General features: G+C 50.9%; 6 protein-coding genes across 6 annotated transcripts; 2 read left to right on the forward strand and 4 right to left on the reverse strand.

The window, feature by feature from the left end:
* Positions 1-1,499: 1,499 nt before the first annotated feature.
* Positions 1,500-2,471, reverse strand: BJX68DRAFT_247866 (uncharacterized protein). Its single transcript, XM_071041827.1, has 2 exons — positions 1,917-2,471; positions 1,500-1,848 (listed from the first exon to the last, which is right to left on the reverse strand). Exons 1-2 carry the CDS (start codon positions 2,363-2,365, stop codon positions 1,599-1,601), a joined length of 699 nt encoding a protein of 232 aa, XP_070893456.1. The 5' UTR covers positions 2,366-2,471; the 3' UTR covers positions 1,500-1,598.
* Positions 2,472-4,652: 2,181 nt separating this feature from the next.
* BJX68DRAFT_272163 (uncharacterized protein) lies at positions 4,653-6,641 on the reverse strand (the record flags this gene model as incomplete). The annotated part of the gene is made up of 1 exon (XM_071047141.1): positions 4,653-6,641. One exon carries the CDS (start codon positions 6,639-6,641, stop codon positions 4,653-4,655), a length of 1,989 nt encoding a protein of 662 aa, XP_070893457.1.
* A 5,937-nt stretch (positions 6,642-12,578) lies between these two features.
* BJX68DRAFT_272164 (uncharacterized protein) lies at positions 12,579-13,217 on the forward strand (the record flags this gene model as incomplete). Its single annotated transcript, XM_071047142.1, has 1 exon — positions 12,579-13,217. The coding sequence occupies one exon, from the start codon at positions 12,579-12,581 to the stop codon at positions 13,215-13,217; it is 639 nt and encodes a 212-aa protein (XP_070893458.1).
* A 424-nt stretch (positions 13,218-13,641) lies between these two features.
* On the forward strand, positions 13,642-16,197 carry BJX68DRAFT_198670 (uncharacterized protein). The gene is made up of 6 exons (XM_071037530.1): positions 13,642-14,330; positions 14,402-14,493; positions 14,558-15,215; positions 15,280-15,621; positions 15,690-15,821; positions 15,893-16,197. Exons 1-6 carry the CDS (start codon positions 13,689-13,691, stop codon positions 16,082-16,084), a joined length of 2,058 nt encoding a protein of 685 aa, XP_070893459.1. The 5' UTR covers positions 13,642-13,688; the 3' UTR covers positions 16,085-16,197.
* Positions 16,198-16,764: 567 nt separating this feature from the next.
* BJX68DRAFT_272166 (DUF1996 domain-containing protein) lies at positions 16,765-18,100 on the reverse strand (the record flags this gene model as incomplete). The annotated part of the gene is made up of 4 exons (XM_071047143.1): positions 16,765-17,172; positions 17,296-17,473; positions 17,563-17,684; positions 17,786-18,100. The coding sequence occupies 4 exons, from the start codon at positions 18,098-18,100 to the stop codon at positions 16,765-16,767; spliced, it is 1,023 nt and encodes a 340-aa protein (XP_070893460.1).
* A 1,866-nt stretch (positions 18,101-19,966) lies between these two features.
* BJX68DRAFT_272167 (glycoside hydrolase family 16 protein) lies at positions 19,967-21,134 on the reverse strand (the record flags this gene model as incomplete). The annotated part of the gene is made up of 3 exons (XM_071047144.1): positions 19,967-20,639; positions 20,708-20,943; positions 21,000-21,134. The coding sequence occupies 3 exons, from the start codon at positions 21,132-21,134 to the stop codon at positions 19,967-19,969; spliced, it is 1,044 nt and encodes a 347-aa protein (XP_070893461.1).
* Positions 21,135-22,366: the final 1,232 nt, after the last annotated feature.

A 22,366-nucleotide genomic window follows, 5' to 3' on the forward strand; every position in this document is an offset into this window, starting at 1 on the left:
AAGTAGCATTGTTAGCACATAGAAACGGGCCATCGGTGGGATGGATACGGCTAACGTGGTATACGCTGTATTAGCTCCCGACGTCAAGACTAGTATAGCCCCATTCACCTTCACCGCATTGGTGATCATGGGCTTCGCCGGTTCGTCTGCATGAGAACTTAGACGATCGAGACAGCTGGTGCAAACCACCAGCATATTAGTTGAACAATCATTCCGTTGGCTTCATCGCCCACCTTGGTCTGAATTTCCTTAACAAGCTCCTGGGGCAAGGACTTCTCCGTAAAATCACGCCGTTGAGAAAGTTGCGCTGTGACCCACGATCGGATATCGGAGTCAACAGCCATCTTATCAAGTGCGAGGCAGTTCTACTCTCCTATAGAATGGGGGATGTGGCGCAGAAGCTCTGCTTCGGGTCGGCTGGTACAGAGCAGCTGGACATGGATTGACTCTGGCTGGGAAACGACGTCCTTGATCCAGAGGACAATAGAATCCCTTGTCGTCGATTCATCTAATGCATCCAAAATGATGTAGATTTTGCTTTGGACTGCAAGCGTCTTGTGAACAATATCCATGAGAGTCTTTGCCGCAGGCTGGTCCCTGCCCCAAGGCGTGATTGTTGGCAACCAGTGGGCAAGCAGCCAAAGGGCTCAGCGGTGTCCGATCCAGCTAAGTGACGTTTTCAGCTAATGGTAGCGTTCTTACTGAGATGGAATTTCGGTGCGGACTTTGGGACTTAACTTATCACATAGCGATGCGGACAAGTCTTATTTGTGAGGCCAACCTTTAGTCTTTCTTATGAATATGAAAAGAGTAATATCATTAGTTAATCTTGACGGCCTAAAACTCACTACCAGCATCCCTCTTGTCGTTGGGTGATTGTCAAAACCATGGGTTCTATAGTGCACACCCAGTCCAGGCAAATCCTTGGAGGCATTGGACTCTACTGAGGTGATTTTTCTCTCTAATTTGTAGTGCGGTCGCCAGAGACCCCAAGTGCAGAATATTCTCGCCCTGGTAATCAGCGGTCGAGTGAATTGATCGGCAGGATTGAAATCGGCAGTTATGGTTCGCTGTAAAGTGCATGGGATAGAGACACGCAATCCCAAATACTCTTCCCCGTCAATCTAACAGGCCTGTAGAATGCTCGATATAGAGGTACACACCGCAGATAGTCCAAGAATCACGTGAGCTGATTTACACGAGGGTCATACAAGAGGATATCCCCGAGGAAGTTGCAGGACGATGGCGAAGGCCGATATCAGAAAAAGGTAGCCATGAACACATGAACATAGTCGTATCTCTGGGTCCCGATTTGGTCAGGAACGGGTAGTATACTATAACCAAGCACCGTCTGCATTACAACGGAATAATACTACGTAGAATTAAGTTCTAGCTTTGGGAATCCTCTCTACAGCTTCAGGTCACCCCTAGCGGCATAAACGTCGCATGAATTCTGAATCTGGGGAATACTCCAAACTGTACTTTTGATAAACGTCCTGATGGCTACAGACAGTATTCGAACCTCGAGTTGGCGCTAGGACTCTGCGACCCTAATCCTAATTACAATATATTATCGGCCTCCTTATCGAGTTTGCTCCTCAACAACTATGACCACTAACCGCCATAACCTGGGCATACTTCCCTAGATGCATACGCCTCATATGCTCACCCATGTTATCCTTTCGAGAAAAGGATTTCCCACACCCGGATTCCGGACACTGAAACGACCGTGGTGAAATATGCTGCGTCTTGACGTGTCTCGTCAACTGTCCCTTTTTCGAAAATGACCCGTTGTAGGTGCAGCCGGCAAAACCACATTTTAGTGGATTAGGCACGCAAGGTATCGTGCTTGCGTGCAACGTTAGTGGATGCTCTCTGCCCCGACCATCCGATTGAATAGAGGTGGGGATACATACCTTGGCTTGGATATTCTATAATGCGAACTGGTACTTGTTGCGGCAGTCGATAGTTGTGGGAAAAGTTGCGGAGGGCTGGTTGCATAGTGGTTGACGAGGAACAAGGACGAGAGAATTCCCATTGGCATGTTTTGCGTAAGGCTGTCTGGGTGGTGGTAGCTAGTGGGTGATTCGTATAGCGGCGAGATGTCGAATGGCATATCCTGACCAGCGAAGCCGGAGCTATAGCCACTAGACGGGGATATGAGACCACTGGACTGTGGGGGAGAAGGCAGTGTATCAGGGGTATCAGGTATTCCACCGGGATATTGGTATGGACTATGTCGATAGATGGAGTTGTAGTATGGGTAGCGAGGGTCTTCGAGGAGCGCCCCCAACAGGGGTGCGGTTCCAGTACCAGGCCCAAGGTTCAAAGAGAAAGAGGAGTCTAAGAAAGTATTTAAGGGCATGATTGGAGATAATCGCTGAAGACACTACGAGCTTAGAATTTAGTGAAAGGCGATACTGACACCAAAACCATCCCGTCGAGGCTTGGGATCTTATACTACTCGAGGCTGTCCCAGTATTAGGGAGCTGGGAAAATGAGGCAACGCGCGATTTAATGTCCGCCGCCTGAGATTGAAGGCGTTGCCAATCCTGCAGTGACCCTGGCATTGGGATCGATAACAGCTGAGCTGCAGTCTGTCGACGGAAAGGACACAGGCCTCCTGATCACGAACTCTATGATCAACCTCTCGGAAGTTACCGATGAGTCGGTGAAATGACGCTAATGTGCGAGTGTGCCAATGGCCAATCGATGCCGAAAGGCTGCATGATCATTTCGTCGTGATCTGGGCGTGATTCGATGTGCCTCGCGAGGCTCGGACGTAGGGTGAAAAGAGGGTGCCGGACGTTTAAAGCCAGCCAATACTTGGGTCAGATAGAGTCAAGGGTTCGATGACAGTTCCTCACCGGGACCCAAAAAGGTGGGATTGCGGGAAATGCGGGGTCGAGGACGCGCATGTCGGACGAAAGGACGAGGATCCGTACCCAAAGTACACGCTTTGGGCAGACAAGGTTGCCAAAGTACGGCTTCTGAGCAGCGGCGGTCTTGTGGCCTCTTGTCACAAAGGATCTCGTATTGGCCGTGGACCCCTGGTCGCGGTTACACTCGGAAACACCCCACGCTCTTGAATCCCACTAGAAGCTAGCTAGAAACAAGCCGTCACAGAGACGCTGGCCTTTACTCGTCGATTATACGCACTGGGGTTACCGCTGAGAGTAAGTCGTCGGGACAACTAGGAAAATAACCATAATCGCCCGCATGATAACCTGGTTTCCATTGGCATTGCCCTGTCAGCCTTGTACTACGTGGAGGCGGCATTCACGTAGAAGCCGTGTATACTCGTACACTCCCACCAGGAAACCTTATAACTCCCGTATTTGGGCTATAGGCCTGAATCCTGCGATGCCATAATCCCGACTTATTCCGATACCTCACCGCTATATCCCGAAAGACTGTCTCAAAGCTGGGGGAGGAGTATTTTAGTCTGATTCGTCGGGTCTTTTGGATGTCTTGGGTCTGTCTGCGGTTTTTAGTTAACTGCCGCGAAGGCGTCTGTCAGGTATACAGAGTGGCTTTGCAGACCTGCATCCTCTTCAAGGAGGGCACTTGGCACACGTAGAGCCCTTGTGGGCCATCCTTAGTGAAGGTCTAAGGAATAGCTACGTCGCTTATAGGTGGATATATATACATTAGTTGGTTGATTGTTATAAGTGCTAGATATAAGAGCGAAAGGAGATAGAGTCTATTTATTACTTAGTTAGTTATGTAGTTTAACCATGTGGGAACCCCGACTAGTATTGCTCAGGATAATATATATATAAAGCGCAACATGAGGGTTCGGATTACACTCATACCACAGCTTGCAGTTCATCCGTCTTGGATCCCTGTTAGCCGCTGTGAATGGTGGCCTCCACCTAATAGCCTCGAATGGACACTTCCCCACAAACAAGGAGCGCATACTCTGGCGAATCTCGGCCGCTAGTGCCGGTGGTTTTTCCCCACCATCCTGCTTGCCGTTTCCAGCGCATCCGCTGAAGATCCGGCCGTGCGGGAGTATCTGAACATGGTCCTTCTGGGGAGACAAGGCAGTCTCAAGCTCAATTGGACCCTGTTGTCGAGTACTTTCGTGGAGATTCTCGGCGATCTCGCGGGTGATGGCTCATGGCGTGGCTTATTCCCTTCGTGGGCTCGTTTTTGTGTGATCAGGTTAGTCTAGCTGGCCCTCTTGTGGTACATTCTATGCATGCTGTATTTCACAAGGGGCATATGCTATTATTGGGTGGACAGACTTCTTCCTCATCTCTAGAGGTTTGATCTGTTTCGTTTCCTCTTTTTTTTGTTCAACATACACACCTACTAGAACTGTATATTCGATGTGACTTTCGTTCTCGATAGCGGAGGTCGTTGTTCCCCATATCGGCGATATTCGTAATATCTCCACTCATGGCCCATCTAAGTGTCGCCTCCCGCCTAGGGCATGTCTTGCTTGCATTATTGCCAGGGCATATTGATCAAATCCTCAAAATATATATATAAAAAACGTCAAAAACTACGCACATCTTATGAGTGTATCATACCAAAAGGCAAGTGTAGATATTCTGCAAAAGCGCCCCAAAAAAGTACTTTGAAATAATCGACCCGCCGGTCGTCAACTCTCCAGTTCAGTCAAAAAACCTCAATCGAGCTCTTGTCTACCAATACCCCCACCCCTTCCGCTCCGCCTTCTGATAAGGCCCAAGGAACTCATCCAAAAACCCATGCGCGAGATTCCACACCCACCCCGAAACAGCCGACTCGGTATTCCCCGCGAGCGGGAACACCTCCGTGAACCGTGACGGCAGCCCAGTCTCCTCGACCTTGTCCCTCGCCCAAAACTGAACGCAGGAGAAAGTCTGCTGCGGGTTCCCGTTGCTGCTGTTTTTGTTCCAGTTTGGGTCCGCGCAGATGCACAGTGCTCCCTCATAGCCCTCGCGCCCCTGTAGTCGTTGGATCATACCTGGTAGTGGCCGAGGAAGGGGAGGAGGGATGCTCTCGGCGCGGCGCCGCTGGCGGGACTCTTGCATTTGGACGCGGGAGTCGGCGCGCGTGGCCCTTTCTGCGCGGTAGTGTGCTGTGCAGTCTGTTTCGCTCGCGCTAGGGAGGAAGTAGATATCTAACCGTACGTGGAAGTCGTCTTTCTGGTTCTCGATCGCCCTAAACAATCCCGCCAGATCGAGACTTCCGGGTTCGGTATCTGGGTGCGTGAAATAGAACGAGCATGAGATCAACGGCGGAAGCTTTGGAGGATCCCGGGCCTCAAAGACCATGAATGAGGCCCTCCCCCGATGGTCCGTGAATGGAACCGTATGGACTCCATATGCAAAACCCGTCTCATCCTCCCCGCCAGACGACGATGACTCCCCAAACTCTCGTCTAACAAGCCTTGTCCGCACCTTCTCCCTCCGGTGGATGCCCGTGCCCATCATGTGCATTGTCTTCCTCCATATCCACGGGCACCGCCCGCCACTGGCGATTGGACAGTCTGTGGCGCCTGGCGACCAATATCCAACCACACCAAATGAAACATTGTGCTGCGCGCAGACGCTAAGGAGGTTTTGGTATGCCTCTAAGATGTCAGATTCCCTTTGGCCGGGCATGTACTTGGGGTTGTTCTCGCAGAGCCGTAGTCTTTTGACAGGGGGTTTGCCGGACTGAACGAGGAGGCCCAGCTGGCAGAATAAACCCGGCAAACGTGCCCGGCGAACCGTGTCAACAATTAACGTAAGTGTCCTGACGCCTGGTGGCAGGCAGGTGAGTAGGTTGGAATCATCCCAGCCGAGCAAGACCTCTGCCTGTACTGTTAGGCTTCTCATTGCCTTGAACAGGGTCAAGGGTCCGAAATGGTCCATAATATTGTGGTGGCCAGTACTAATGCCGTGGAAAACATCAATGCTCTCAAGGCTGGATGAATGCTGTTGGAGGGCGCGCCATACTTGATTATTCGAGACTTTATACATAACGTCTTTCTTGGCGGGGCCTGTTTTGAACTTGTAATTATTCCAGAAAAGCGAGACGCTGGTTAGGGCCTTGGGTAGTGCCAGAAGGGCAGATATGTCCTCTGGGAGACATTTTGAGTCCTTATGTGTTGCGATGGAAAGACGCGTGATTAGGCACTCCCGACCGTGTTTTGGGTTTTGGCTTGCTAGCAAATCAGCCAGCCCCTGGGTCTCCAAGTTGTAAAGATATAAGGCTCTAAGACTAGGCAGGTACAGAGCTGGCCAAGCCACATCAAGGCTCAACGCAGGGTAGTATGCAGAGTTTGATTTGAATTCAGGTGCGTCCGGCTCCAGGATCGGCACCTCAGGGAGAAGATAGATCGTCTTGAGATTTGTGAGCATGGTGCAAGGTCGCTCTGAGGCAGCAAGCAAGACGGAATGTAAATACGGATCCGCGTCTGGAATATGCGCATATATTGTTGACACGTTTGGCAGGCACGCAACAAGTAGAGCAACTAGGGGAGGATTGCGGGCCAAGGGCGTGGAGACCTTGGACAGAATGTCCTCTTCCAGGTGTTGGAGTCCAGCTAGGCAGACAGCCTTGGAGACCAAGCCAACCTCTTCTGCGTCAAGATCAAGAGGCTGCTCCGCGAAATAGTACGGCAGGCCAAATCCCCAGTTGCCAATATTTACGGTCTGCACCATGGCGGCCAGGTGTGGGTGCGCAACTATTGTTCGAAAGAACTTCCAGAGACACCTATAGGGTTGGTAGCCGCCATCAAAGGATAGGACCAGGAGGAATAAACATAAGGCAAGAATGTTTGGTGCCATCTATGATTAACCAGCAATAGGCGGCTGAGGCCGCGTAGATCCAAAACGCCATCGGGGTCATAGTCAAACCTAGAGTGCGGTGGGCGGCTGGCAAAAGCAAGGCCCAGGGTCGGATGCAGCAATTCAGCAGGGAAATCCGCGAGCTCGCGCATTGTGGATTTGATTCCTTGGGCGAGGATGGGTGAAAAGGAGAAGAGGCAGAGCAGGGCCAAATGCGTGATGAGGGGCAAGCGCAAATCGACCACTGGAAATGCCAAGGCACCGTCCAGCTTAAGGAAGCTGATTGGCCGATGAAATGTTGACGAAGTATTAGTCTTTAGTGGACAACATCATAGGCAGTACTGTACTATAGGAAGTCACATGTAACTACATAAAATCAGCCATCTATTAAACTATTCTGTATTGATGTGAATGACCTTAAGATCGTCCCCAGGCGTTGAAGACATTCAGTACTGGATGAGTAGAAACAGCTTACGATCCATGGCTCGTTCCGCGACGGCGACAACGCCTTTGATGGTCGTACTGACGAAAATGATTGGATCCGGAGTCTGGAAAGGAATCACTGCCAGGCAGAGTCAGATCCTTATGATAGCGAGCGCGGCTGCAGAGAAGGGAAAAGGAGAGTGTCCTACGTACTGGCCCGAAGACGTGACTGATCCAAGTCGTTAGTTTGCACTGCTTATCCTGGCCCTTAGGATCTTCAGTCTGTGACAACAAGACTGTGCTGTGCCTTTTGCCCGCGACGGTTCTTAGATCAAGAATCTGAGGCAGGTCTAGCTCGATGCTGATCTTCTGCCTCAAAAGCATACTGGGATTTCACTTGGCGGCCAGCTGGTTGTGCTCTTCTGGCCTGCGCACTGGCTGCAAAAGGTGGCAAAAAGACGCACGGAGCCATAGTCGAACAACGTTGTGATGGCGTCAAAGCATCCAGCGACATCATATCACCTATCGGATCGCCCCGAATGTCCTCGGTTCGGCCACCAAGAGGCTTATCGTGGAGCGTGCCACAATATGTTGCGGCTGACGATGGAGAGTGGACGAACCGGAATGCAGTTCGGAGACATGATCGAAATCGGGATGTACGCCGACGGGCGCAAGCTGTGGCTTTGCGCGCGTCAAGGGTCCATGGCGCAGTTGCACCGAGCCCCGTACTCCGGAATCTCCTCTCGAGTAGACAGGTGCGGAGGAAAGCCTCAAACGAGACCGTAGGCCTGGGGCCCCCATGCGGCACTAAAAAGTGAAACAAACTTCCGCGCAAGGCTCGCAGCCTGAGGCTGGGGTCAGCCACTGGACAGCTGAGCTATTGCTGGAATCGGTTAGGTGCACAAATAGAGTTTCTGCCCAAATCGGCGTTGGAAATCTCCAACCGAGTCTTGATTGGCTTCGGCGGCTTGGCTATTATTACCTGTTTGCTGCCTTGTGCACCATGATGACCGTCGGCTTGCTCTGCACGCGGCCACGTCATTAGCCACACTGTGTAGCCCAAGCGCTCCAGGGCCAGAGTTTTCTTTTCCCGAGACGTGGTTGGCCCGCGACGCGGTGGCTAAGTCTGTGCCTAGTCAAACTGTTGGGACCTGAGGCTCCGCCGTTTTTCATCTCGCATTTTGTCAGCATTGGTCGTCTATCCGAATTCCTCCATGTCAGACAACGAGTGGTCTTTCCAGGCCCAACCAAAGCTAATTTCTGACCCAAACACAAGCGAACCCCAAATCAGGAGAAAAGTCCGATTGCTGTTCTCACTAAAGGATGGACACCAACGACCGATACATCTCAAGGGGATCGCAATCAGACACGACATGGTTACTGCTGGGCGTCGTGCAACGGCTTTTCAGCTATGTACCCGTTTTAATTTTCCGGGGTCTTTCGATCTGACAGGACACGTTCTGTGGCCGGAGACTTTCCCGAATGTCTACTGAGCGCGCGGCACATGTTTGACTCCAATTGGACTTGTCATAGGGCAACGGGGCAGCATTTAAGCGGTGGATAAAAAGCAAACATGTCTGTTGGAGCGGCCGTGGCGAAGATGCAATTCCAAATCGTGGGAAACGGCCCTCGCTTACTGGGTCTGGCCATTCAGTGACGACAGCGAGGCTGTAGAGGTCCAGATGTATAAAGAGTGATCACATACAAAGCTACTGGGGTTTTGCCCCCACCAACCCCACTTCCCATGTCCAGAATCCTTCAGTTCAGCAAGCCAACCACTTCTAGTTATGGAGTTCTCCAACATTACATCGCGTGACCCCCACGTCTTTGAAGATGACGAGTTTATCTTCCCCACGTCCAATGAAACCCCTCACTCCAGACCTGCGACTATGGTATCTTCGCAATATGCTGATGCTATATCAATGACCACTCACCAATCTGCGTCTCCGAGCTTTACCTCCTTTAGTGGTGGGGACATCCCAGCTCAACGCGGTATGTGAACCGCTTTTTCTGACAGGAGTCCATACTCTCCCACGCTGCGCATCCAACCGAGCCGTCCAGCCTCTCCAGGTGGATACGGAGACTTGGGGACGACCAGCACTAGTCGAGGACGTACATGGGACACCGTGATCTCCGGTACTGGCTTCCAGATGCGAGATCCGAACGGCACTTTGGCCGCGAATGCCTTTACCATTGATCCCCTTGCCCGCCAGAGACCGAACCACTACGCCGCACCGAGGACCCCACAATTGAACCATCATCCAACTTCCTTCCAATGCAAATGGCAAGGATGTCGAAGTTCCCGCCACTTTCGACGCGAGACGGATCTCATTCGCCATATCCGCACTATTCATATCTCTCCATACGCGCATCCCTGCTATGTGGACGGCTGTGATAGGTCTTTTGGGAGGAAGGATCACCTCCAGGAGCATCTGCGTCGATGCCATCATTTTGGCTAGGTGTGACATGGTTTCATGAATGCTTGCTGTACCGTTTATTCCTCCCTGGTGGATGATACTTACTTGCCTTCTACCTTGTTGTTTTGCGTACTCCTTTCTGCTTTGGTCTTAGTAAGTCAGCCTTTCAACGAATGTATGTTCCACATTACTTTGTTCTTGTTAGGATCAACAGTGCCATCAGATCCGAGGGCTTAGTAGATGCTAGTCATTTGCTAAATATATATCATGATGTAGCAAACATGTACTAAATCAACTTCAAGATTACCTTATTTCTTCGTAGACTGACCTTACAACACCCCCGCCCCCTTCCCTCAAAATAGCTACCAGGTTAAGCTCTGTAGTCGCATGTTTTCCGCGTTATCTGCCTCCCCCAGCCCACTTCTAGTTACCATATCAACGTGGCAATGACATATATTGTAATTCCGGCAGCTTGCCATGGGCAGTCACTAACCATGTGCACGAACCCTGTTATGGGAAAGTGAAACGAGACATAGGCCCCTGCGCGTCGCACTATGGCCACCCAAGCACGGGGTATGACCTTGGAGCTTCGAGCCAGCAGTGAGTCCCAGTGGCCCCAGGCTTAGCCGTTCGAAATACCACACCGAAAAATTCCTGATGCAAAGGTGGTTTCCCATGGCATACAAATAAAATATAGAAGCTTGCCTACGCATCTTGTCGTGATTCGGGTTTATTATCTTTCAAAGTCTTGCTATGTGACTTAAATCTAGGCGTATAGAGTGAATACCGAGGTATATATTCCAGCCAAGTTCGATCAAAAGGCTTGCAGCTCATTAACTGGTGGTGCTTGGTCTGGGGCCGCGTCAACCTGCTCTTGCCGCACTGTATAGCACAAGGTGAAAGTAGTTACACCATCTTATTTGCCTCAGATCCCGCATTAGGCTTAATTATGTGACTCTCACCCTTGTTTAGGAGTGCCGTGGCGGCAAATTGAACGATTCTGTGTTTCAATTATTCCGTGGAGATCGTGGCCGAGTATAACGAGTCTGGGCATGTATAGAAAAACAGCAAAGGGTATCTAGGGAAGCGACAGGTCGATACATCTCCTTGTCTATCGAGATCTTGCCATTCTAGGTCTAGAGACGACCACCCTCCGCGAGTGCATTCGCCACTCATAAAGCGGACGTTGCACAGTTTTAGCCATCTCGTGGAAGTCCGATTTGGGGAAACTATACAACTTTGTCAAAATACGAGCATTTTCTATCGAACACAATACCATAATCCGCCATTTGGCTACCTGGACGCACCACTCCCGCCCCACTACTAGTCATATTAAAGATATTGATGGGTTAGGGTTGGCCGGTGACTGGGATAACCCTAACTATCAGCGCCGACCCCACTGATCCCCCATTGATTTCGCCGCGCGGCAAATTGCGGCTCCGCTGAAGCCAATCATGTTTATACCATGCGATTTTCAGGAGCACCCGTATAAATTTAATTTTTTTTTTCCTCTGAGACATTTTGGCTCGGGGATCCCTGATGTGCACAATGGTTGGGGAAGCATCTTATCTCTTGAATTGTGGGTATTTGCGAGCAGTGATGGTAGTGATCCTGTACGAATATGACATGAGCTCTTGCCTCGTGAACCCAATCGGCATCCATGAGAGGAAAAGAGCGCTGACCAATAGCGCGCTCTTCCTGCGCCCAGGGCTTGAAGAAAAACACCAAGCATATCAAGACACTCGAGAAAACTGTAAACAGTAACAACATACTTGTCCTAACGGAGACGAGCTGGAGGATAACCTTTGTTCGTCCTGTAGCGCTATGGTGATGGGGCAACGGGGACAAAACATCCATGGACGATCTGCTTGCTTGTGTCTTGGCTGGGGTGGCAACTAAGGCCGTTCGTTAGGGCTCGGTAACAAGTCAATAGGATGGGGGGTTTCTGAATCAGTCTCTGATCAAGGTCTTGCGCTACTCTGCCGCCAATCTGAAGACTTCTTGATACATACACCACGCCAGAGGTGCGTAAGTTGTAAAAACAGCGGGAAGGACCCTGATGTTGTCGTACATGGTGGGGTTCCATGGTGACGTGGTTTCCTTTATATTTGACGCGCGTATAGTATCATACCATGTTCGCATCCTCGAGGGGATGCGATAGCTAATCTGCGCTAATCTTGCTTGGTAGCGATTGTGCACCCGTGCGTCTGGTTTGATCTTATTACAGGACTTCTGGGGCGCAGAGTTAATCGTGCCCATGGTGGCGTAACCTTTCAGGGTGCCGCGCCACCTTTTTGAACCAAGATATCATTTCGGTAGGCACATGGTTGTAATCGCCTCTAGTACGCCGCATATAGTTTCTGTGGCAGAATAATCCGCATGCAGTAGGATCTGGCCCCGGGCCAAATTATTCAAAGATGTAGACAGCCTGGCACGTAGACACAATATGATATAAGAGACTCGGACAGTGATCATGCTATACTGATAAGGTTAACCTTCAAGCCTTGTGGCATATATTCACGCACGAACAAGGTTTCAAGACGCGTGGTAGTCGCTGATCTTTTTTCGTGGAAGCAGAATCCGCATGCAGTAAAGACTCTAGCCTGGGCCCTAATCATATATTTCAGCAAATGGCATTTGAATACAGGTCTATTAATAACTTAATATGACGAAAGTTCGCCGTCTCAATACTGTACAATGTAGGAGACGTGGTCACGTCATGACGTCGATATTAACTTTTAAGCTTTCCACATGCATTAATGGGAGAGCGGGGGTCCAAGGTTCCGCTGGCGATCAGAGAGCGATCTGGAACTTTTGTAATTATGGCCTGCGTTTCGTAGTCTCTTGCAGCAGTATTCCATTTGGCCACAGGGAGACGGTTTATAAGAAAGGAGGTTGTTCTTAGTGCCCTTAAAACCATCTTACTCGCACTAGCCACCTTGATATATCCGGCCGCCAAGTTAAATCTGCAATGCGTCTCCTCACCTTCGGCAGCCTACTGCTCAGCAGTGCATCTGTGTCTACCGCGGCATTGTGCAGTAACTGCTGGCCAACATCACAGGATAGCAAAGTCCTCCAGTACGCCTGGGCAATCCAGGGCTTGAGTTACTGGTTCTATGAAACAAATTCAGCGAACCAGACGAACTTTTCTAGCGCTCCGAACACATCCACGACAAACTACCCGAGCAATCTGGAAGGTATACAAGCTCAAAATCTGTATGGTGCCCTCCAGGTCGACAAGCTCGCATCTAACCTCTCGGGCTTCCAACAACCCGACTGCAATTTCTCCATACCCACCCCCTCAACTATCACCGAATATATAGCAAAATCCTGGTACCTGGAGACTGTCATATCTGGTGCTTTTACTGGGCTTTCCAACTACACCCAGACGCCCATGGTCTCCCTCCTTTTGAATCGATTGGCTGTTCAGCATGCGACCCACGCCACATATCTTGCCAGTTCCATTTTACAAAATGTATTGGCGGCAAACGACACCTCTGATATACCGGTCCTCCCGCCTGACATGGTTCTCAGCAACAAAACCGCCGATGCCATGCTAGGTGGTATTCTGGGTGGATGTGTAGATGCACCAGACTCGCCCTGTGGCTAGGCCTCCAGGACGGAGGGCTTGGTATTCAATACTGCTACTGTTGGGCGGGGTTTTCAGACCATCTTTCTGCTTTATAGTGCTAGCAGGTCTTTTGCTAAGTGTATCTGCGATGTTGGTCGAAAAATTCGCACCGATAATTTCTAGCAGTGTCCGCATCTCCAGGGCGCAGCCCCTGTGAAGGATGTCTCCTAGATCTAACATCTATAATGGGATCTGTTGGTCTGTGGTCTTCTTTTTTGCCTCACATTGTTAATATAATTCGGATAGTATGGATAATGTTCATTGGCTGATTTTCGGCACGAAGTACGAGTTCTATTTTTGCTATTTTCATTGCTTGGCCTGTTTTAACGCGCGGCGCTTACGGAGTGTCTAATCCTCAGCCAGCCTCAGCTGCCCACCCCCTCACTTCATTCTCTCTCCATCACACTCGGTCATTTCACCTCATCGATCACTCGATACCTATTGCCGCAAATGACACCAGATAATACCTCAAAGGATGCTCCAGGGGCGTCCACAAGTCAAAACGCCGCGGCACCAGATAGCACGACGGGGCCAATCCTTGCATTATTCAAAGAGGTCAAGGACATCGCGGAAACCCTCAACTCGATAAAATCTGAACTTGCAAGGCACAGCGAACAGCTGAGCCGGCTGGATCATAGCTCCACCGCCAAAGAGGCGATTCTAGAGTTTCCGCCCCGCGAATCCGATTGGGATGCCCGTGAGCTTCACGCATGGTATCAATCATTAGTCCCAGACGAACCGAGACTGCAAACCATGGGCGAGCTTATTAGAGGAGCCTTGTATGCTACCTCTAAACACACAGATATTGTCCAGATATCCGCCACACCGATTGCTGTCGCCCAGGGCGTGATCGAAAGCACACACCCCGTGCTCCTTGCTCTCACGGATGGCATCGAGAGGTTAATGCATGCGTGGCCCAGGAAACTAATGGCCAACGTTGAGGAATCGGGTGACTGCCCTATCTCTGACGAGGACTCCGTATACTTCAACTGGCTCTTCCCGTATTCTTCTCGGGTATCTCTCGAAATTGCCAGCTTGGAGATGCAATATAACTCGCAGGGGGATCCTGTAGTTAGAGATAAGAGGCACAAGGTATGCACTGGGTTACTAGTAGACAACAATGCCCTAGATCCCGGCGCGATAGTGCTAATTGTAGTTTTTAGGATGGTCACTTGCTACAAGAGTTTATCTTCAAGAAGCAGCCAAATACCGCAATCGACAACCCGTGGCTGGAAAGCTTATACGGTCGCATCCTGTACGTGAGACACGAAAATAAGGTGCCCTATACTCTGGATCAGCACTAATCGAGGCATGGGCAGTAGACATATTGAAGTTTGGCGAGTTGATGTGCTGCCTGTTCAGGCTATTGCGTTTATTTTGTGGCAGCTCCATCATCCAGATGTAACGAACTATACGACAAACCCCGGCTTCGGCACAGTATGGACAATAGAAAGATCGGGAGTGCTCTTTGTTCTTGGATATGCGAGCAGTTGGGGACAGCTAGACAATATTTCCTGCTGCAAAGCCTTTTCGCCAGGGGAGCTGTTACTCGTGTTTCAAGTCCGCTGGATGGACATGGATGATGCTGATGAGGAGATCGACAGAAGATCTCGTGGGAATCCCCATGAGACTGGCTTGCGCTTGGAGCGAGGTCACGCGGTGATCCCATACACGACAAGTGCTGGTAATGACCGGGAATTCCAACTGTCTGAGATGCGACATGCTCTTGCAGCGCGTACAACAACCCATACCAGGCTTCCACAGTATACGATCGTCACCTTGTTAGATAATGAGGCTGGGTATGCGCACGACTCTAATTATCCCGCGAATGGTCTAAGGAAAAGGCTGCAGTCGTCCCGCTGCGGCTCTTTGACAGGAGTCGCCGTGTTCCTGGCCGAGGTGTCTTTGGGTCTAGAGATCATTGCCAAAAAATGGTCATGCTCACTAGATAATCTCGACAGCCGCTTTGGCATTTCTGTGAGTCCACTCAAACAAATCTATCCCCCCCCCTTTTTTTTTTCTTCCGCTAACACGCGCATAGCTCGAACGGCTTACTCCAGATAGAAGACGGGAGCTTATGTTCGACAGTGGCGATTTTTCCAAGTCCGAGGAATATTTCACCATTCTTCAGGCCCTTCGCCTATGTCGGAATTGGGTTAGTGAGACTGTACGGGACGTGAAGAGCATAGCAGAAAAAGCCCACGAGGTGATAGACTCCATGCGGGAAGGCATGACTGAGGATAATCTAGTGGAGAGATCCCAAGAGCTGCAACAACTGGATAAAATCCTGGCTCGTCTTGTTGCCGACAGCGAGGCCCTCTTCCAGCCCTTGCTGGATCGAATCGAGAGAAACAATGAAGAGATAAAAAGTCTTCGGGATGGTGTGAGTCTCTCCTTATTGCTTATGCAATCCTCATCCTTATAGCGGAGGATTAACTCACAGGCGCGTAGCTATTCAATGCCACCTCAGTTAGAGAGGCATCCAGGGGAACTAGCCTGGCCGAGAACAGTGCCCTGCAGAACCGCTACATTCTAGTGTTCACTGTAGCCACCATCTTTTATCTCCCAATGAGCTTCGTCACCGTACGTTTTTCTCTTCCCGCTAGCTTCTCTCCCTGTCTGCGAATTGGTTGCTTACCCTTAGCCTTCACAAGTCGTTCTACGGCATGCATCTATTTGACCCTGGTGATGAGTCGTCTGCATCTCGAACCCCCTTCATAATCACATTCATTGTGATATCCGTGGGAACATATGTCGTCGCTGCAGGTGCCCTTTGGCTGGTTCGGTACCGAGAGGTGATCAAGAAACTGCTTGCTCCCTGGAGGGAGCTGATTCCCACTTTCTAGCCCCCTTAGCAGTAATCTATCGATTGGTAGCGACAGACTTTCTGACTTGATATGGTAACTTTCTTCTAAGTTGTGGCCAAATGATAATGAAGCTAGGAGATTATGTACACAGCTAATGCAATATCTAAATACGTTCTCCTCAAGGGCGAAACAAGGATCCAAAAAAAGTGAAGGGCCTAAGTAAAACGGGATTAAGTGTTGTAATAGCTAAGTGCAGACGGTAGCAAGTAAGCGCCGAAATTTCGCGCTGGAGAATTACTTGCAAGACTGAACGGTGACACCTAGACCAGAGGGCCATTGGATGAGTAACGAAACCTCTAGGGTAAAGGATTTCTTGAGAGTCACGTACCCAAGAAAACCAATAACACCCGGCAGTTTTCGGAGACGCCAATTCCTGGCCATGTGAGATATGTCATGATGCATTTATAAAGCCTTACGGTATCTCCCACCGGAGAAGATAGTATGTACATCTTAGAGGGCACCTGGTATTCTGATATTGGCCACCAATTCTCACCGGACACCTAAACGAGAACACATTTCAATTGCGCAAGCACAATAGGAACCATTGGTTAAGCTACATACACACTAGGCAATCGTGGCGCGCATAAAACCGTACGCTACCCATCACGGCCCATGCTAATCCCCTCAGCACAGCCACCCTCACATGCGCCACACAGATCCTAATTAACCCTATCGCTAGGACTCCCCGTAACAGGGTTATTCCCCGGAAGAGCCCTCAGAGGCGCCTGCAGCCCCAGATCCTCCTGCGGTGCCGGGACTTCAAGGTTCTTAGGTCCGGCGGGAATCAGCTTCCCCTTCGTAATGGAGCACCCGGGGGAATTGAGAGTAAGATCTCCACCAGAGCAGGTCCTAAACGCATTGCCCAGGGCGTTGATGTCGGTCCATCCGTTGACGAAGTCCGCGTGCAGACCGTATCCGGTTCGATCGCCCATTGCGTAGACTAGGTTCTCCCAGTCCGAGTACCGGGCGGTGTCGTAGAAGAACTCGAGGAAGATGGAGATGATGGCGATGGGGTGGGACTGGGGGCAGACACCGGTGTTGTAGTCGCCGATCGCGGGGTAAGACATCTATGGACGGGAATATACCGTGAGCGTGAATGTTTCAGAGCAGGGCAGATGAGGCAAAAAGGATCAAAGGAAAAGGAAGAGGAAATCCGGATGATATGACAGTTGGTGTATTCAGACACTTACATGGCTTTTATGGTTGGGACTATCGAGGTTAGCCCCATCCCAGCACGACGGGAAGAATGACTGCGCTCGAATGCGGGCGCAGGGGCGCGTCGGTAGTGCATGAGTCTCCGAGCTTGGCCCACTCGCTGCCAAGCAGACATGAGACATAGCACGCATCTCAAACGTATCGTTGTAGGAACTATAACGAGGAATCAGACGGTCGATCAATCAGTAGAGCGAAACCATAGCTGAGCCATAGGTAGCAGAGCGAGATGATAGAGTACGTACCGCAGGAATGGATCGCCGGCGAGAATACGGAGGCCAGCCGGAGGAGCCCGGGGATATTCGCCTCGAGCACAGGAGGTCTTTCCGGGAGCGTAATCACAGACGCGGTTGAGATAGTACGCAGCCTATGTATACAGTGAATACAGAGTCAGTTTGGAGTGCACCTTCTGCCATTGTTGATGGTGGATATGGCGAGGAGGAGGGGGAGGAGAGCGGAAGGCTTTACAGATCCCTGGAATTGGACAGTCTCAAACTGCCCATCAGATCGAATATGGTACAACTGAGGCTGCCAATAGTTGGAACGGTCGATCTCTATAGCGCACGTGGTATCTCTCGCATTGGGAGCAGCCTCATTGGACATGCTGCGGCTGAAGGCCGAGCCACCGATGATCGCATGGGTATGACCGCCAGGTGCGCCAGGATTCACGATGGGATCGGAACGTTGAATCGTCAGAGGAGCGCACGGGAAATTGAATTCACCCTGGGCATTGACGAGCTGCAGGAGCGCCGGGAAGGCGGACAGAATATCCAAGATGCGCATGATGCACGCCGGTCAAGGCAAGAGATACTAGACAAGGGGATGCGGACGAGAAAAGTGAAATGTGGGAAGTCGTCTGGCGAAAGTTTGGTATCAACCAAGATCTCTCAGAATAGCAGGTGCAGCATCCCCTTAAATATTGCTCCAGGCACTCGCCGAAAGAGGCGACTGGCATTAATGCCATTAAGGGTTGCCATGCTTCTGGTTACCCTGAACCCCTCACCACACCCTGAATTTGGAGCGATTGCATAATGGTCGGCATTTTTGAGACTAGTGACCCCTCCACCTCAGGATGTTGATGATATTGATATGCAGTATCGGAGATTCTTCCGATTTGACGGGCCAGTTGGCTGCCAAGGTTGGAACTAAATTTCCCCAGACAACGCCCGACCATGCATGCCCCGCATATGACCAGGAAGTGCAACGCACCCCATGAATACACCGTACGGAACCCAGCTTGTCCCGTGAACTGATTGACACGCGGAAGATCGGCTTGGGCAGCTTCCCGAAGATATCAAGCGCTGTGAACAATCTAGGAGGGGGTTAGTGGCCAATTGACCACCCCACATCTCGTCAAAAACGCATCCCTTAAAAGACCCCACAAAGCAAAAGCCGCGTGCTGAAGGATAGTGGTCCCCTGAACTCCGCTTAGTCTAACTTCTTGCTGCATGACGCCGGCACTTGCCCTGGTCGAAGGACATGAATGGGACCAATAATGTGAAACTTTATTGGAATGAGCGGGTCCTCCGCAATCCTGTCATTATTGCTTGTGCCCCTGTCATTTCCTCCTTTCTTGAACTGAGGTTCCGGGGCTTTCCTGGAATTGCCCCGCCGCGGAATGGCGGAATGTCGCGGAGGATGGAGATACTACTAGCGTCGTTTCACCTAATCATTAGGGCAGAGGCAAAGAGGTGGAAAAATTCCGGGGCAAAGTCATCCTTGAAGTCAACCACATCCCTTACCTCTACTAAAAGCGACTCGAGTTAGGACATCTCGAGTATAGCCGAGAGAGCCGAACATGCGTTGCTTCACCAGGCCACATTTCCTCGAACCAGGGAAAGCGCAAACTCGCGAATACGACGTTATAGACAGGTACTATCTATCCACAGCTCTCCAGGTGGGGAAAGTCCAGGCATTAGGCTCCTGTTACCTGCAAGGAAGTATGGTCGCCTGCGCTTCGGCTTTTGCAAGAACAACCGGCTGAAGAAACAGGCCACAAGGGCAATATCTTTCCCCAAATATGACTATAGACTCTCCTTCGCATAGTGTCTACTCTATTGTAATATTAAGAGTTCACACTATCATTCACAGCGGACCCCACCTTATCCAGCCCAGTTGAATCATCCCATATACTCACTAGGTAACCTGGACCCCCGTCGGAGGGAGGGGATAGGGTCGCGGGGATTCTCCGATTGAGAACGGTGCCAGGACATGCATGTATCGCCACAGCGAGTAAAACTGGTTATAATTGTGGCGACTGCTCTGTATAGGGTGGTCAAATATTGGATGGAATACGCCGGCTGAACCACTCGGTCAACTATGCCGGTGCCTATGAAGTCTGTTGCTTGGAGAAACTAGAGATACACCTAGCTCACGACTGTTGTTCTTTAGTTAGCTCATGATACAGGAATACAGGCAGTGGTTCGCACCTTTGGCTGTGTGATTCCACGGAACTCCTGGTGCTGCCATGGTTTCTGGTAGTTCGCAAATGTGCTTAGTCCTACTGGTATATTTAGGAAATATGCACCTAAAGGGATTTATAAGGGGATGTACATAGCATACGAAATATCATCACATGTCAAGAGCCAAGACTCTTTCGTATCGTTACCAATACATAAAAAAACAAACCTGTGATCGCAAAGTACATCCTCAAGCCGACAGGTTCCTCATGACTCGACTTCTCTGGGCAGACGAAAATGCCCCTCCTGCCGCAGTCTGCGTACTATTACTGTCCTCGTAGACCTTGAGTGAAACAACCTCCCAGTACGACTGCTCAAACGCGGCCGGATTATTCGCCACATACTCCTGGCAGGTCGGAGCCAGACTTGCACAATTACCCGAATTGGCCCAGACGTCCGGATTCCCCGCCCAGTCCCCGCAAAACGTGGTATCAAACACAATCTGCATGTCCCAAAAGTGTCGCTCAAAGTTGCAGTCCCCTGCAAATGCCGCGTCCGGAACTGGCCAGCTCGATGGATCCGGATTCCCTGCGGTAATATCCGCGGGCACAGCGTCGCGGTTGAAGAACCACGTCTTAAACCCAGTGCTCGTCCACTCAGTTGCATAGACCCCGCCGCCGGCGGCATTGAACCCGTCTCCAAACGACTGCGGGGACGGGATCTTGATGCCACAGCCAACATTGCTCGCTTGCTCTGGTGCCCTGTAGTAGCAGTTTGTGGTCTGGATATCGCCCGTAAAGCCGCTGTCGTCGATGGTGCAGCCCGTTGTTGTGTGCAGGGCTACGGCATTGTAGTCCAGCAGGCTGACGCCCTCGATGATGTCGATTTCGCCTCCGGCTGGCCAGTCGGGACCAACCATCCAACTGTATACTCTCAACGGTTAGCGGCGGTGTGTCAGGATAGAGGTAGTGAGAGAAAGGGCAGTGCGCACAAAGCTGGCCAAGATCCGCATGCATTCCCCGGCATGTGTGTGAGATCGATGATGACGAGGCCGTGGTTATATACGCCTTTGCTGGTGATCCTGACGCTTTTCCGACCGTCCTGGGGCGCCATGGTCGTAGAGTCCACGCCCATGTACACGAAGTCATTATTGGTGTTCACCAATCCTGTGGTTTCCGCAGTCGCCTTGTCAACATACTCCACGAAGCCATGGGTTGGGTCCGGTTCCTACAAGCAGAGAGGTTAGCGCGGCTCACATCTTGACTTCGCATTGAGGTACTCACTGTGAAAAAGTCAAACTTGTCGAGGAATTCCGCGGGGGTGCCAAAGTCTTCCTTTAGAACATAGGCAGCTTGAGCTAAAGCCGACGAGGCGCATAGGAGCAATCCGCGCATAGCCATCGCCCGGACTGGTGGCATTGTGATGTTCCGCGTTTGACGTTGTGGAAACGATGGATGATGAGCTTTGATACTTATTGTTTCTTTCTAAACGAAGCCATAGGAAGGGGGAAACGAAGGGTGTATTTATAAGTGCTTGGCCCTTGGTATAACCTCGTCATCTGGTAGAGACTATGACACCTCGCTGCCGGGAGGGCAAGGACTTCATTCTCCTCCATCTGGACAATTGAGGCACTGTCCTTCCTCCTAAAGTGGTGATCGGCGGTGTTTCCCCTCGCTCCTGATATTTACGCGCGTTCCTGCATTCGCCCCCGGGGTAGGTGAGTCTTACCCGGCGCCTTCCTCCCCCACCCCTCTCCTTGAAACCGTGTGGGAGAAGTAGTTTGCAATATGCCTGAAATGCGGGGTGATGGTTGGACAGGGTTCGCGGAATGCCGGAGGGCTGAATGGCTCAAGATGCCCCACAGAAACAAAGAAGAACTAAAAGGTGGAACCCCAGAGCCCTTTAGCATCGCAGGAATGATACCTGGACAACTATTCCTTGTTTTCTGCAGGATTCCTTCTCGAAGCAGTAGTGAAGAATCTTCCCGGACGATCAGCGAGAGGGTCGGAGTCTTTCATGTACAGGCGCGGATTTTCGGGAAGCAGGTGGGCCTCAGACACCGCGGTCACGTCCGTGCACGATGAACGAATAAGAGCCGAGATGAGAGGATATATTAGACGCAGTGGAGACTGGTACTGGTAGCGTCATTAATGCTTCCTTCGATAATATGACTGTCGCACGACCAAAGCTCATGTATCGATGACGCCGCCAGGAAGTGTTGCTGCATGACACACCATACCGCCACACAGCAAGGGACATTGCTGGACCTGCACCAGATGGCCCTTTCCTAGCTAAAGTCACTCTTCTGGCTGAAGCCCAGTAGTGGCGAGATTTCCCACCCGTACGGCATATCCATCCTCACCAGCTGGTCTTTCAAGCCTACTCCTAGGACACTTAGCCGTTAAAATAACATAAGCAAAGCAGTGCTCCTCGTATTGGAGAGGCAGTGGCCCATTGCAGTCTTTGTTTGGCGCTTCGTAACATCTCGTCGAATGTCAACAATGGTATACGCCTCTGTCATCATCAACCCTACAAACGCCGCGATGGGAAGGTTGACGGAACCAGGGTAGGAGGTATTGTCTCCTGGGGACTTATCCTGCGCGTGAGGCATGAACCCCTGGCACACCGACGAGCATGACCTCAGCTCAGG

Source organism: Aspergillus pseudodeflectus (assembly GCF_044049435.1).
Source record: "Aspergillus pseudodeflectus strain CBS 756.74 chromosome Unknown BJX68scaffold_75, whole genome shotgun sequence".
Classification (NCBI taxonomy): Eukaryota; Fungi; Ascomycota; class Eurotiomycetes; order Eurotiales; family Aspergillaceae; genus Aspergillus; species Aspergillus pseudodeflectus.

Excerpts from the sequence above, each read along its gene's own strand:
- BJX68DRAFT_247866 (XM_071041827.1), bottom strand. The coding sequence starts at position 2,365 with ATGCCCTTAAATACTTTCTTAGACTCCTCTTTCTCTTTGAACCTTGGG. Across the intron at positions 1,849-1,916 it reads TATAGAATATCCAAGCCAAG|CACGATACCTTGCGTGCCTA; the intron begins GTATGTATCCCC and ends GTTGCACGCAAG.
- BJX68DRAFT_198670 (XM_071037530.1), top strand. The coding sequence starts at position 13,689 with ATGACACCAGATAATACCTCAAAGGATGCTCCAGGGGCGTCCACAAGT. Across the intron at positions 14,331-14,401 it reads TTAGAGATAAGAGGCACAAG|GATGGTCACTTGCTACAAGA; the intron begins GTATGCACTGGG and ends TGTAGTTTTTAG. Across the intron at positions 15,822-15,892 it reads TCCCAATGAGCTTCGTCACC|TCGTTCTACGGCATGCATCT; the intron begins GTACGTTTTTCT and ends AGCCTTCACAAG.